At 40.4% G+C, this 15,792-nt stretch overlaps 1 protein-coding gene across 3 annotated transcripts in view; it reads left to right on the top strand.

Annotated features, from left to right (window-relative positions):
* TPD52L1 (TPD52 like 1) overlaps nucleotides 1–15,792 on the top strand; it is a 100,502-nt gene that overhangs the window by 56,912 nt on the left and 27,798 nt on the right. For all 3 annotated transcript variants that reach the window (XM_027087182.1, XM_027087201.1, XM_027087192.1), the window contains exon 2: nucleotides 6,399–6,514. In XM_027087182.1, the coding sequence (XP_026942983.1) occupies nucleotides 6,399–6,514 (116 nt within the window). The remainder of the gene's footprint in view (nucleotides 1–6,398; nucleotides 6,515–15,792) is intronic.

Here is a 15,792-nt window from a genome sequence, read left to right as displayed (position 1 = left end):
GGGATGTCTGGTATATGGAAGCAGGAAGGGCCCACGTAGTGCCTTGGCTTCTCCTCTGGCTCTTTGGGCCACTGGGACCATGAAGTCTTCCGATGCTGACGTTTTCTGCAGGTATTACTTATGATCCTGTCTTCCTTACCTGAGTCTGGGCCCAGTAACCTTTCCAAGCTGATTCAGCTTCACTTTGGCTCTTGATGGCTGATTTCTCCACCCCCTCCACCCAGACCTCTGGCCAGGGCCAGTAACCTCCGCTCCTGCTGCAGGGGCACCAACCCTTTGCCAAGGCAGCAAGTTTCTCTCTAAGTGCTAAGGGGAGTTCTGGATCCCATGCGTGGTTAACTGACTGCAGAAGAGTGAATTGGGGAACTAAACACCAAGGGCCGAGATGCCCAACCACCCAGCACCTGTTGATAGAGATATGGCTGTGCTCCAGGCTGGTGCAGCACAGCCTGAAAGATATTTTTCTCTGGAGCGACCACTGCCCTCCAAATCAGAGTGGGGCAGGCTTCCTATATCAGTCAGGGACCAGGAAAGAAGTAAATGGATGACATGCTCAAAAGGGGTGCCTGATTCAAGAGTTTAATGAAGGGACTATTAGAGATATAGGAAGAATTAGGGGAAACCAACAGGGCATGTTGAAGCTCCTCAGAGCAATAGCAGCAGGAAGTCAGTACAATCCCTAGGCTGGAGGACAGGGCAGGGTTCTAGGAACTTGACAAGAGCTGAGCTGTAGAAGAAAACTACTGAACAGAAGCTGTGGTCTTTGGTGGTGGAAAAATAAAACTGCACAGTGCAGCCTGGCAGGGAGAGAGGCAGTCCCTGCCCCTTTCTGTCCCACAGGGTCCCGCTGGGGCTCTGATGGCCAATGCAGAAAGGAAGCAGAAGGGTGAGGGAACCATGTTGATGTAATCCTTAGGCCAGTCTCCCAGGCACAGAGCAGAGTGGAAGAGGATAGAGGGTGGGTCTGGAGAAGCAAACAGAACCTCCAGCAGGTTCCTCTATAAATCTTTCTGGGCCAAAACCCAAAGGGAAAGATTGGACATACACACCTCACAGCTCCTCTCCTTCTTTCTCCCTTCCCTCTTCCCGCCTGCTCCGGGGCACAGAGCAGGAGGTACGTACATCCTTGGTAAATCCTCATGCACTGTGTACCTAAGGGGAGCTTCCTGGCCTGGATGTCCTGGCCTTGGCTTCTGATGTACAAAGAGGGAAATAAAGATGTGGAGAACATCCCCTCCTAAGAATATTGCCTATTTTACAAAACTGTTGTCTTCCTGGCAAATCCAATTTCAGATGCCAAAAATCTAAATATTAATCTTTGTGTTTCTTTTGCTCCTTTCTCTACCTCAGACAGATGGATGCCTTAGACCAGCTAGGAAAATACTATATCTTGGGGAGGCTAAAACACAAAAGAGAACATAGCACATTAATACTTTTAAAAACTGTCACCCCCAAACTTCACCAATATGTTGCTGAGGTCTGTACGGAAATTTAAACATTTTCACATATCTTATCTGATTTAACATCATTTAATCTTAACAACAATCCTGTAAGGTACCCATTTTACAGATGAGATAATTGAGGTCAAGTGTCCTCTGCTGGTTAGTGGCAAGCCCACAGGTAGGCAGAATTCCAAGTGTCCCAACTCCTGTTGTAGTGCTCTTTCTTCTATGCCAGATAAAGGCGGTGTAGTCTGCACATTTGGAAAAGAGAACAAAATTCATAATGTATTGGTACCCGCTAAAAATTGTGCTTCTTGAATAGTTTTGCCCACTAATTATTGCTTTTATTAAAAATATGTTTTTAATCTTCTCTAATATCTTCTTCCATAGTAACTAGGTTATTTTATACTCATTTTACTGCCCTTCTCACATTATCATCTGTCACTTGGTATCTCTTCCTATTTGCTTGTTTTTTCTTTCTGATTTTGACTCTTTCACTGTTTGATCACTTTTTAAAATCGAACTCCTTTTTCCCCTTACTCCTTGATTCTGGAATTATCCTTTGACCTCATGAGTGATTGCTGCTTCCCTAACGCAGTGAGTCAAAAAAATGATGGGGAACTGACATTTATTTCAAAGACAAGAGTAAAGAAGGTAGCTGGTCTAATTAGACCTGACCTAAATAGCAGCTTCTGGGCTCCAGGCAGATTTCCTGAATGGCTGCTTTCTGGGAGAGAAACTTTGAGATTCATGATGTCTCTGAGGAGTGGCATGTGTGACAGATCAGAGCTGAAGCCAGTACAGGAAATATCTCACTTTATGAGATGTATATACCTTCCCCCTGAAAAGTAGAAGCTACCTGCTGGATAAGGGGAGGTCTGTCCTTCCCTAAATTTGCTAGAAGTTTCCCAATTCACATATTAGCAATTTAAATGGATTTCGAATCTTCCTAGAATATAGGAAGATACTAAAGATGTTTGATGTCTTGAAAAGTCTAAGTGCCTGGAACTGTTGTCTGTTCCCTGGTACATGTCCTCTTATACTGTCAAGAAAGGAGAAGATGGAGAATTTAGGTTCTGGCTAAGTTTGAGCAGTATCTGCTAAGTTCCTGGGCCAGGCTGAGTTGGGGAGAAGACCAGAGTGTCTTACAGGTTCCTCCTATGGCTCTTCCCCAGCCCCCAGTGCAGGTGGGCAGCTTACCTTCTGGGCGCATCTCTTAAAACTGTGCTTGGAATTACTGCTGATTCCTGATTTAGACAGTTATCCTAGAACACTGACTAAAAATATATTGGCCACATGTAAACATAAATATTTACCAGCAAAAATAAATGACAGTGTTTAAAACTTTTTAAATGACCTACTTAACATTCTTGTACCGAGAATCTAGAGATACTCTCCTAGGTTGCTGATGTTTGCATAAAATTGGCACCACCTTTCTGGGGGATAACCAGGCAGAAGGTTTAAAAATGTCCATGGCCTTTGCCTCTGTAACCCAGTGTGTAGGAAATCATCAAGATTTTGCCTAATGACTTGGCAAGGAGATGTTCACTGCAGCTCCCCAATAAACAGGATAAATTATCAGTCATACATGAGACAAAATACTGTACAACCATAAAAATAAATAAAGGTAGATATATGTTTTGAGACATGAAGGATATCATGTTATCCTATTGAAAAAGTAAATTAAATTCACAACAGTAAATGCATATAAATATATACAAGAAAATGTAAGCAAATGCATAGAAGAAAGACCAGAAAGGATGGACAAGATGATCATTATGTCTGGGTAGTGTGATTAAGAGTAATTTTAATGACTAATGGGTCATTTTATTTTATTATCTTTTACAACGAACAGGTATTACTCATGAAAAAGAAATACTTAGCATTGAAATTGGTCTCCCCCACTCCTCAGAGAAAACCATGGTCCTGAATTTTTTACCATAGCCTTGCTTGTCTTTTTACTTTTATTCCTAAACAGTACTTTATTTAGTTTGTGTGTTTGGAGACTTCATATAAGTGCAGTTATACTTTATTATTCTTCTGCAACTTGTGTTTTTCACTCAGCATCTTGTTTCTGAGTTTCACCCATGTGGCGTGCATGGCTGTAGTTGACTCATTTCACTAGGGTCGAGCTGTCTTGGTGTAAATGACCACGGTGTGCTTATATGTTCTCCTGTTGATAGACTTTTGCTGATTTACAGTTTTTTGCTATCATGAAAGTTCTTATTAATGACCTCAGGTACTGATGTATGAGTGTCTTGGGTATATCCATAGGTGTGGAATGCTGGATTGTAGGGTGTGTGAATGTTCAACTTTACTAGATAATGATACATTTTTTTCAAGTTATTTGTATCTATTTATATTTTTGTAAGCAGTGTATCAGAGTTTCCATCCTCTACATAGTCATCAACTTTTATTAATATCATCAAACTTTTAACTTTTTGCTAATCCAGTGGGTATGAAATGTTTTAATTTGTATTTCCCGGAATATCAGTGAGGTTGAGCATGTTATTCGGGATTTATTAACCACTTGTGATTTCTCCCTGTAATGAATCTGTTTGGGTTTTTTGGCCCATGTTTCTATTGGGTTATTTCCATTGTTTATGTGGGTTGGTAGGAATTCTGTTTATTCTGGGAACTAATTTTGCTAGTTCTACATCTGGGAGATATCTTCTTCCATTAGTGGCTTGTCTTTTTATTTTCCATACAGTTAGTGTTTTTGATGAAGAAACATTCTTTTTTTTTTTTGCGGTACACGGGCCTCTCACTGTTGTGGCCTCTCCCGTTGCGGAGCACAGGCTCCGGACGCGCAGGCTCAGCAGCCATGGCTCACGGGCCCAGCCACTCCGTGGCATGTGGGATCTTCCCAGACCGGGGCACGAACCCACGTGCCCTGCATCGGCAGGCGGACTCTCAACCACTGCACCACCAGGGAATACCCATTCTTATTTTTTGATTAAGAATTGATTTACAATATTATATTAGTTTCAAATGTACGATATAGTGATTCAGTATTTTGATAGATTATATTGCATTTAAAGTTATTCTAAAAATATTGCCTATATCCCCTGTGCTGTACAATATATCCTTGTATCTCATTTATTTTATATAGTAGTTTGTCTCTTTTAATCCTCTACCCCTATCTTTTCCCTCCTCCATCTTTCTTCCCACTGGTAATGACTAGTTTGTTCTCTATATCTGTGAGCTGTTTCTGTTTTATTTGTTTTATTTTTTTATGTTCCACATATAAGTTATAACAAACAGTATTTGTCTTTCTCTGTCTGAATTATTTCACTAAACATAATACCCTCTAGGTCCCTTCACATTTTTGCAGATAGCAGAATTTCATTCTTTTATATGACTAATGTTCCATTGCGTGTGTGTGTGTGTGTGTATATATATATATATATATATATATATATATATATGCCATGTCTTCTTTATCCATTCATCTGTTGATGGACACTTAGGTTGCTTCCAGATCTTTGTTATTGTAAATTATGCTTCTATGAACATTGGGGTGTATATATCTTTCAAGTCAGTGTTTTTGTTTTCTTTGGGTAAACACCCAGAGATGAAATTGATGGATCATATAGTAGTTCTATTTTTGGTTTTTTGAGGAGCCTCCTTACTATTTCCATAACGACTGCACCAATTTGCATTCCCACCAAGAGTGCACAAGTGTTCCCTTTTCTCCTCACCAGCATTTGTTATTTGTGGTCTTTTTGACAATAACCATTCTGACAGGTGTGAAGTGATAACTCAATCTTATCCATCCTTTCTTTCATGATTTACCCTTTTTGTGTGTCTCAAGAAATCCCTTCCTACCCAGAGGTTCATAAATATAAAGTCCCATATTGTCTTCTAAAATATTTATAATTTAATCTCTGTTAATGGTGTGAAGGTGTCCAATTTTATTTTTACTATATGGAAAACTATTTGTTCCAGGACAATTTATTAAAAGACCTCCCTTTTTCCAGAGATGTATGAATGCCAGCTCTGTCATAATTCATGTCATAAATAAAGCTTCCGTATATATGTGCGCCTGTTTACAGAGGACATATGCATTTGCGTTGTCCAGGCGCTTCCCACCTCCCTCTGACAGAGTCAGTGTGGCCACAGTACTTCCTCACGGCTGCAGCTGCTCCAGGTTCCATATCTGCATATTTCCACATCGAAGTGGAAAAAAGTTTTAATACTCTCTTATCTCGAGGTTCTTTTGGACCACCTGGGAGGTTGTGAATTCTCAGGGGAAGCCCTTTTGCCCTGTCCACTTCATGCTGAATGTCAGGGCAGGCAATTTGCCTTGCAGATGCCTGTGGGGAGTGAAGGTATTTACTTCCAGGTCACCTTACTCTCAGGGTGTAGCCCTGTGGGCAGGAGGGTCTCACCATAACCTTCTCTCCCTCCGTGGCCCTGGGCTTTGTCCTCTGCCCCCTGCATCCCATGGGACAGTAAAAACTGAGGCTGGGATTCATCTGGGTGGTAAATGTAGAATTAATGAAGACTTGTTTTGTTTACATCTCAACTTCCCACTTTCACTTAGTTTTGGGGATTCTTAGTATTCTTTACTTTCTTGACAGCTCATGACACATTTAGAAGGATTTCTTTCTTCTGGAATTTTTAGTTATTTTTCAGTGGGAGGGTCAGTCAGAGTATCTAGTTCTTCAGACCATGGAAGTAGAATTTGGCTAAATTCTTATTTTTTTTTTTTTTGCGGTACGCGGGCCTCTCACTGTTGTGGCCTCTCCCGTTGCGGAGCACAGGCTCCAGACGCACAGGCTCAGCGGCCATGGCTCACGGGCCCAGCCGCTCCACGGCATGTGGGATCTTCCCGGACCGGGGCACGAACCCGCGTCCCCTGCATCAGCAGGCGGACTCTCAACCACTGCGCCACCAGGGAAGCCCTAAATTCATTTTTTAACTTGCGTTATGTTTTGCCAATCTTGCCTAAAGGTTTGTTGGAGACTGAACCACTGCAAGGAAGAGATGAAGACACAGGAGCCAGTGCTGACTTCCCTAGCATGCTCTCTGAGGAGGAAAAAGAAGAATTAAAGGCAGAACTAGTTCAGGTATGTTTAGTAATCTTCTTATTGTTGCTATGTCTATCTCCAAATCCTGAGAATTATTGTTAGTTGATATAAGTTGCATATTACAATTATGTTGTCTTTCATTTAATAAGATTTAATAAGTGATATATTGTAAGATGATTCATTTTTCTGAGGTATTTTTGTAATGCTAATTGTCCATTATCCATTGGTGGCCATAGGAAAACAAACGGTTATGCTGCTTAAGCAACAATAATTAGTTGGAAATATGCACCTCTTACTCTTCTTAGTATCACAATGCTATGGGGACAATAAATCACTTACAAACCTTATGGAATTCCTTCAAGGCCTTGGTACAGTCGCAAGCTGCCTTTGAAGAGCAGTTGTTTTAGGTCAGCAGCTTAGCTTAACAAATAATATGAAAGGATTTATGTTTATAATGAAAACTTCATTCATAGAAGCAACTGAATTTGTTAAGTTGATGTGCTCTTTTTCAGAAGAATAAAGCTCCAGCGGTAGAGAGGGAAGCTATGATGACTTTAGGCTTCATTAGAGCTTGTGTAGTTGCCGTGGGCATCTGGACCTAGAGATGAGGAGGGTGCCTGGCTTGTCGTGAAGACATCTCTTTGTTCAAGCCATTTGTTTGTAGCACCCACTACATACACTTTGCTACCTCTTAAATACTTTATTAGGGAGCGTTTACATTATAGGAGGAAAGGGCAGGAGAAGGGAGCTTCTCAAGTAGAAGAAGCAGTAGAGCAAGAGGGGAAGGGGCCAGCATTCCTCCCCATTTGAATCCCTGGCCCAGAGGGTAGGAAGCTCCTGGTCCAGCTGGAATCAAGGCTTGTCTTCTTCCTCTGGCCTCTTCTACAGGCTGGAGACACAGCTTTAAATTAAGCTTCACCCCGCTGTGTCCTCCCCAGACTCTCCAAGCTCTAAGGTTCTGATAGTGTGTGTTTATGACAGCTCATAATAATACTAAAGACATTTCAGGTGCTTTCGTAAGACACAGCCTAGAATAACCTCATGATAAAATGAAGGAGCAGCTTGTTCTTCTAGTACAGCAGAAATTATGTTAGTAAGGACAGGGCCTCAGATCAAATAGCCTGGTTCTTTAGCTGGACCTGTCTGCGGCCACTGATCCAGAGCCACCTCGTTTATTTCAGATTGGCCACACCTGCCAGAGTGCACGAACCAAAGTCAACCTAAACAGAGACTATCTGAGCTCCACGTTTTCTTAGGGCCTGGAATCCTGGATTATGACTTGTTCCCGTCAATTGTGTTGACAAAAGTTATATTCTGCAGACTGTCATCAGCTAACTGATTCTAAGCTGAAATTTAACTCCTTCACTGTTATCATCCAAGTTTAAGTTCATACACAACCTCTGTAACAGAGCAACTTTTATAAAATGACTTGATTTTTCTCAGTTCTGGGATTACTGGGATATATATATACACACACACACACGTACATGCATCTGTGTTTTTTGTGTGCCTGCATGCTGTATTTTCTAAACTTTCAACAATGAGCAAGTATTATGTTTATAATCAAGAAACAGTAAGCCTTGGTTCTCAATGGATGCCCCCATGAATATAAAAACCCAGTGTTTTCACACATTCTTGTCTCATTTGGCCACATTAATGACCCTCCAGTGTGTCTCATTCCTAAGACTTTTTGAGCCTGACTTCTGAAAATAACATCAGACTACTTGTTACTTTTTCACGTTACCAGGATTGATGTTTTCATCCTTTAGGATGCATTAGCCTCCATGCTTCCTGTCTCTTATTTCTGGATTCCTCAGGGATGGAGAAGCGCCATGTCTTGCCAAAGGTAGCAGTGTAACCTCCAGGGGCACTGGGCACAGCTGTTTGCCTCAGGCCCAGCAAAAAGCAAAGGAGGGGATCTTTGCTATTTTTCCTCTTCACATGTCCATTTCTTCTCCCTCCATCTAGGCCACCTCTGCTTTCTGCTCATTCTTCTCTTAAATCCACTTTCTCTGCCCTTTCACAGTGTACGTGCGCGCGCGCGCACACACACACACACACACACCACAAATTAGGTTCTTTCATATCACACATGCATTCAGATTACCGTAAATGCTAGGGTTTAATTGCATCAAGGACATCTCAGCAGTCCCACGGCTGGCCCTATGAAGAACTGAGACATCGTGCAGACAGCTCAGCTTCTCTGCCTCAATTCTCCACAGATATTCCTCTGGGGCCCCTGGTCATAAGCAACCCCTCTCTGTTTGAGGGAAGATCCTACTGGGTCTGTTAGGCACTTGGGTAACAGGACACCTCACAGGTCAGCCTGTTAGACTGCTTTTGATTCAGGCAGTCAGTTGTGGCCGTGATCCAAAGCAAGAGCTTCGTGTAGGAGGACTTCTTACGTCTGATTGCTTTGCTTAGAGGGGTCTTGGGGTGTTCCAGGCACCCGCTCTCCTCTTCTGTACACTCCTGTCCCGCGTTTCCTCAGATTCTCCTACTGTTTGCTGACTGTGCTGGATCTCTGCCCCACTGCTTTACCCTGCACTGTTTTGTGGTCTGTATTCTCATGAGGGCGCCCTTAGACTTCAAGCGAGCCTGTAACCCCATTCAGCCACACAGCCAGCACATTGCTGTGCTTACCAAGTGCTGGCAGAAGGAAGACCTGTCCTTGTGGGGAGAGACATAAAATAAGCCAGTATTGTCCAAGGGGCTACATCTTAGCTGAGGTCTGCATCTTAAAAGAGTAATCTGTCGTTAACACAGTTCAGTCTCGAGTTTGTTATTATGTTCACGCTATATGTGTGTTTTTAAAAGTTCCTTCAGTGCGGGGCCAATATCACTTCTGATCTGGTGCAGTAGTTTGTGCACAGAAGGTGTGCAATTAAGATTTATAAATAACTTGAATCATAGCACCAACAAACATTTATATTTGTGAATACTGGAAGAAGAATATATTTTTTTTTACAAATCTTGTCAATATATAAAGAAATATTATTTTGTTTCAGATATTTGTTCTCATTAGTCTTATTACCAGCTGCTCCTAACATCTTTCCTGAGGTTTTTATGCATCTATTCTGTGGGTTGTTTTTTCCATTCTCCCTTTTTAGATAAACTTGCTCAATATTTCTGTGCTACTGACATCCCACTCCCACTTTCATTTCGCTAAGCTGCATTTGATGCTCAGTATTCTATAATGTGGCTTGCCTTTTGAAAAGGATGAAGTGTTAGCATTAGAACCATAAATTTATGATTATATAACAATCAAGTACTGCCAATGTCCCCTAGATAAAATGACTCAAGAAAAATGGGCATTAATAGTAGGAAAAATACCAGACAGCATCATCAAGTAGACAATGGCTGTTGCTCAGTGTGTCATTCCCCAAGAAAAGCACACAGTGCCCTCAAGCCACCCATCTCTTAGCCTTTCCAAAGAAGTGCCCTAAGCTCTTCCTTCCTCTCTCAGTTTTTTTCCTTCAAGACTTTCATTTTTTCTGGACTGAGCTAGTGAACAACTAAAGTCTTCACAACCAATACTGTCTTATTGTAACACCCCTCTGTGTTAATCAGGGTTCTGCAGAGAAGCAGAACCAATAGGATATATATATGTATATAGAAAGAGATTTATTATAAGGACTTAGCTGATTGTGTAGCTCCAGTCTGAAGGCCTAGGAAGAGCCAATGTTACAGTTTGAATCTGAAGGCAGGAAAAAACAAAAAAACAAACAACAACAACAACAAGACAAAACAGTGGCCCATCTCAAAAGCAGACAGGCAGATAGAGTTCCCTTTTACTCAAGGGAGGATCAGCCTTTTTGTGCTATCTAGGTCTTCAACTGATTAGATGAGGCCCACCCACTTTGGGAGAGCAATCTGCTTTACTCAGTCTGCCAATTCAAATGTTAATCTCATGCAGACTGACCCTCACAGACACACCCAGAATAATGTTTGACCAAATGTCTGGGCACCCCATGGCCTGTCACACCCTCCCAGATACTATTTGCGTTTTAATTTTAATTCTTCCATATTCTTAGCCAAGGCAGGAGTAACCAGGAGAAGTGGCAGGACTTGAAGCAGTGTGTACAAGAGACCACATGCTCTTACTCCTAAACATCATACTGATACTTAATAGTTTATAAAAGTATTTCTTTTTCTGGATTTAAGTTAGATATTTTATGTAATATAGCAGATTAAATAGAAAAGTAAGTTTTCAATCTTCTAATATAAATTTCATATTGAAGCTAACTCATTACTAAATTTATAATTTTTTTCATTGAAATAAATTGGCATAACATAAAATTAACTATTTTAAATTGAACCATTCAATGGCATTTAGAAACTTACAGTGTTGTGTAACTACCATCTCTGTCCAGCCCCAAAACATTTTAATCGTCCCAAAAGGGAACCCCATACCCAGTAAGCAGTTGCTTCCCATTTCTCTTTCTTCTCTGCAGCCATCAGCCTGCATTCTGTCTCTGTGGATTTAGCTAGGTATTTCATGTAAATGGAATCATACAATATGTGACCTTTTGAGGCTGGCTTTATTTCACTTAGCCTAGTGTTTTTGAGATTCACCTGTGTTGTAGCTTATATCAGTACTTCATTCATTTTTACCACTGAATAATATTCCATTTTATGTATATACTGCAATTTGTTTATCCATTCGTCCTTTGATGAATATTTGGGTTGTTTTCATCTTTTGGCTATTGTGAGTAGTGCTGTTTTGAGCATGCATATACGTGTATTTATTTGAGTACCTGTTCTCAATTCTTTGGAGAATATGCCTAGGAGCAGGAATGCTGTGTCATATGGTAACTCCATGTTTAACTTTTTGAGAAACTGAGAGACTGTTTTCCACAGTGGCTGAACCATTTTTCATTCCCACCAGCAATGAACAAGGGTTTCAATTTCTCCACATCCTCACCAACACTTTCATTCCTATTCATTCATATCTGAGTAATCAAGTTGAAATATCTAACCTTGTGCATAAATATTTATCCTATAAGAAGATCTTCTGGGCTTCCCTGGTGGCGCGGTGGTTGGAAGTCCGCCTGCCAATGCAGGGGACGCGGGTTCGTGCCCTGGTCCGGGAAGATCCCACATGCCGCGGAGCGGCTGGGCCCGTGAGCCATGGCCGCTGAGCCTGCGCGTCCGGAGCCTGTGCTCTGCAATGGGAGAGGCCACAACGGTGAGAGGCCTGCGTACCACCAAAAAAAAAAAAAAAAAGAGGATCTTTCTAAGGGGTCAAGAAACCAAAGAACCAGACTATCAGTTTCTAGTGAAGATATGATTAATTTAAAATTAAAGGGGAAAGGATATCTTAAATACTTTAATTGATGATTTACCTGCTCTCCAGCTCATTCCAAAACGAATTTGATATGGCTGCAGAGGTACTTACAATGTAGAATTTGCATACTACCTGCATCAGAATATCTGGGGGTGCTTGTTAAAAAATATATGTAGGCTGGCCTCACCAAATTTGAGATATCAGAATCTTAGGGCATTAAAAGGGGCCTATTTCTGGAATGTGCATTTTAAATGTGCTCTCTGAGTGACTTTTATATAAACTGAAATTGAGAACCACTGGTGTAACTAGGCCAAAAATTCTCATTAGTCAAATAAGTGAATGAATCTTACCAGGATTGTCATTTAAACCATTTGTGATTAAAGGCCCTTCTGCTGTGTCAGGACTCTCTGCTCTGCTGAGAGAGATGAGATTGGCCATTTCCAGGCTGGCATGTTAATGTAATTTAAGATTATCTGTTTTTTCACCTTCTGGGTTTTGCTTCATAGATATTTTGGCATATATTTAGATCACTGATAAATAAATGAAAGCTTTAAGAAGTGTGAGCCTTACATTTTATTGAAATGGTGAGACTTTCATTATAGAACCTGACAATAGACCCAACAGAGTAACTGAGTTCATGTTTCCATCATTAGAAGTTTTTTCTCTACAAATGCCTTTTAACGTATGCTTCGATTTTTAAATTATTAGGTGTGGAATTTTATCTTTCTTTAGGATGTTGTTTGGTAAATTGGTCACTTCAATGTTTCTAGCACTTTTGGGGATCGTGGATTTCATTAGAAAATTGTGAATACTTTACCCACTCCTCCCACCCCCAAATAACTAATGAATATCTTACTGTCCCCCATAGTTTTGAATAAATTTCTGGGGTTCCATAGATATAAGATTGAGAATACCAAGATGTTTAAACCTCTTTCTTCTTCTCTACATCTTTAATTTCTTTTTGCAAGTTAAAAAACTTCCCATTAATTTTGTTACAAGTTGGAAACTACAGTAATACCTGATATATGTACAAAACCAGATTCCTAGTCATTTCAGTCACCCAAACTGAAAGAAAGCCAAAAGGTCTTTCTAATACAGAATAAAAGGCTGAAATGAAGCCCACTTATCTTCTATGGTAAGAGAGATAGAGATACAACCTTGAGAAATCTTAGGCAGCAAACTAAATGCAGAAGAACACATTGACAAAGATGAAAAAGTGGAATATAACATGAGAGCAAAAGGATAGAAGGGTTTGACTTTAAAATGACAGTGTCTGGGCTTCCCTGGTGGCACAGTGGTTGAGAGTCCGCCTGCCGATGCAGGGGACACGGGTTCATGTCCCGGTCCGGGAAGATCCCACATGCCGCGGAGCGGCTGGGCCTGTGAGCCATGGCCGCTGGACCTGCGCGTCCGGAGCCTGTGCTCTGCAACGGGAGAGGCCACAACAGTGAGAGGCCCGCCACCGCCAAAAAAAAATAAAATAAATGACAGTGTGTTCTCATTTAATGGAAAGACTAAAAACATGATCCCCTTTGCTGGTCCCTAGGTACACTCCTTTTGCAGTAATGAGTATATGTCTGCATACTGAAGACTCTTGCTCATCAAGAAAAGACAGGGTGCTATTGATTATAACATGTTTATGGAAGGTGAAATTCATTTCAGAAAGATTTCCATGAACATAAAAGAAATGTTCCATAACCATAAAAAAAATGGATAATGTTAGATTACTAGGACATTTTGCTGATATTAAAAGCTCCAAGATATTGTTCTTTTCTACTAGATTATTTAAGATGCTTGATTCAGTATTTCTGCCTGTTTTGCTTAAGTGATTTTTTGTGAATACGAAGGTTTACAATGCTATTTTTGTCTGTTCACCATTGCGGTAAAATCTTCCTTGCTCTAATAAAAAGGACTAATTTTTGCAAAGGTAACTGTCATTGTTGAGATGTGTTTTTTAGCAGCTACGTCTCTGGTGACCCACGAACACATTTGCAAGATGACTGACAGGGTTAGTGATGCTCCTTGTGGTCAGAAGTAGAGTGACACTTAGAATGTAAATGAGACCCAGATCTCCATTAAAAAAAATAATAATCTCATAAAGTGTCAGGCACTTTTTTTTTTTACCTCTGTGCGTGTGGGATACTAAGGGAGTACTATTGATTCTCTTCTGGCTTCACAAAGAAAGTCACAAATATTTGTACTTTTCAGAAAACAAAGATGTAAATTTAAGCAATATTACCAGGGCAATATGTTACAGAGTGTGACAATGGAATAAAGTATGATACCTGGAATCAGAGACTTTGAGGAGGTTCAAAATTATTTTCACAAAATATAGCAATGCTCTCTAAAATCTGGGTATTTTACAGAACTCCTTTATTAGAAATCAGATTTGCATGAGCAATTTTTTCATGACTTATTTATTTTATAACAGGAAGTTTATACCTTTTGATCCCCTTCACCCATTTCATCCACACCCCTCCCTTGCCTCTGGCAACCACCAATCTATTCTCTTTATCTATGGGGTTGGTGGTTTTTTTGAGATTCCACATATAAGATTATACAGTCATATGGTATTTGTCTTTCTCTGTCTGACTTCTTTTACTTAGCATATTGCCCTCAAGGTCCATCCATGTTTTAAATGGCAAGATTTCCTTCGTTTTAAAATGGCTGAATAATATTTCTGTATGTGTATGTGTGTGTGTGTGTGTGTGTGTATGTAAAATATCTTCTTTATCCATTTATCTATCAATGGACACTTAGGTTATTTCCATATCTTAGCTATTGTTAATAATGCTGCAATGAACATGTGGGGGGGGTACGTGTATCTTTTCTGAGCTAGTGTTTTTATTTTCTTTGGATAAATCCTCAGAAGTGGAATTGCTGGATCATATGAGAATTCTATTTTTAATTTTTAAAAGAATCTCCATACTGTTTTCCATAGTGTACAAGAGCAATTTTATGATGCTGGAGAGATTTACTGTTCTGCTAACACAGGGGAAACAGGAGATACATCAGTACAAAGACTTCTACATGAATGTTAATAGTAGCTTTAGTTGCATTAGCCAAACCCAAATATCCTTCAGTAGTTGAATAGAAAACAAACTGTGGTGTATCTATACAATGGAGTACTACTCTGCAGAAAAAAGGAAAAGCCATTGATGATGCAGCAACATGGATGAATCAGATGATTTCAAATTATTATACTGAGTGAACAAAGTCAGGCAAGAATGAGTTTATACTGTGTAGTTCAATTTATATTAAATTCCAGAAAATACAAACTAAACTCCAGTGAAAGATCAGTGACTGCCTGGGTGAAGGAAGAGAAAAGGGAGGGAGGAATTACAAAGAAGAACTAGAAAACTTTTGGAGGTGATGATTTCTTTACTATGTTGATTAAGGCGATGACTTCAAAGGAGTATACATATATCAAAACTTACAGATTGGACACTTTATGTGTGTACAGTTTATTGTATGTTAATTACATGTCAGTTAAAATTGTTAAAAAGAAAAATCAACACAAATCACTCCCTTGCATACATCCTCTCCTCCCTTGTTCATTCTCTCCTGAGGCACCACCTTGGCAAACCACAACATATGCTAGGTGTGGTTGGCAAAAAATAAACAACACTGACTAATAACACTTTAAAAGAACTTGTTAGGCATAGACTACAAAAACAGTCTTTTGTTCAAAAATTATATCTGTGTATAATTTTAGAAAAACGTTTGGATGATTAGAAACCAAAAAAATTAAGCAGTGGCTGTTTCCTAGTAGATGACACATGATTTTTATTTTCTTTACATTTTGCTGTATGAGTGAATTTTTTTTTTTTGCGGTACGTGGGCTTCTCACTGTTGTGGCCTCTCCCGTTGCGGAGCACAGGCTCTGGACGCGCAGGCCCAGTGGCCATGGCTCACGGGCCCAACCGCCCCGTGGCATGTGGGATCTTCCCGGACCGGGGCACGAACCCGTGTCCCCTGCATCGGCGGACTCTAAACCACTGCGCCACCAGGGAAGGCGGACTCTAAACCA

Source organism: Aethalodelphis obliquidens, unplaced genomic scaffold, assembly GCF_003676395.1.
Source record: "Aethalodelphis obliquidens isolate GAN/ISIS:26980383/991018 unplaced genomic scaffold, ASM367639v1 scaffold3, whole genome shotgun sequence".
Classification (NCBI taxonomy): Eukaryota; Metazoa; Chordata; class Mammalia; order Artiodactyla; family Delphinidae; genus Aethalodelphis; species Aethalodelphis obliquidens.
Note: the sequence above shows the minus strand (reverse complement) of the source record. Positions and strands in the feature narration are given on the sequence as shown.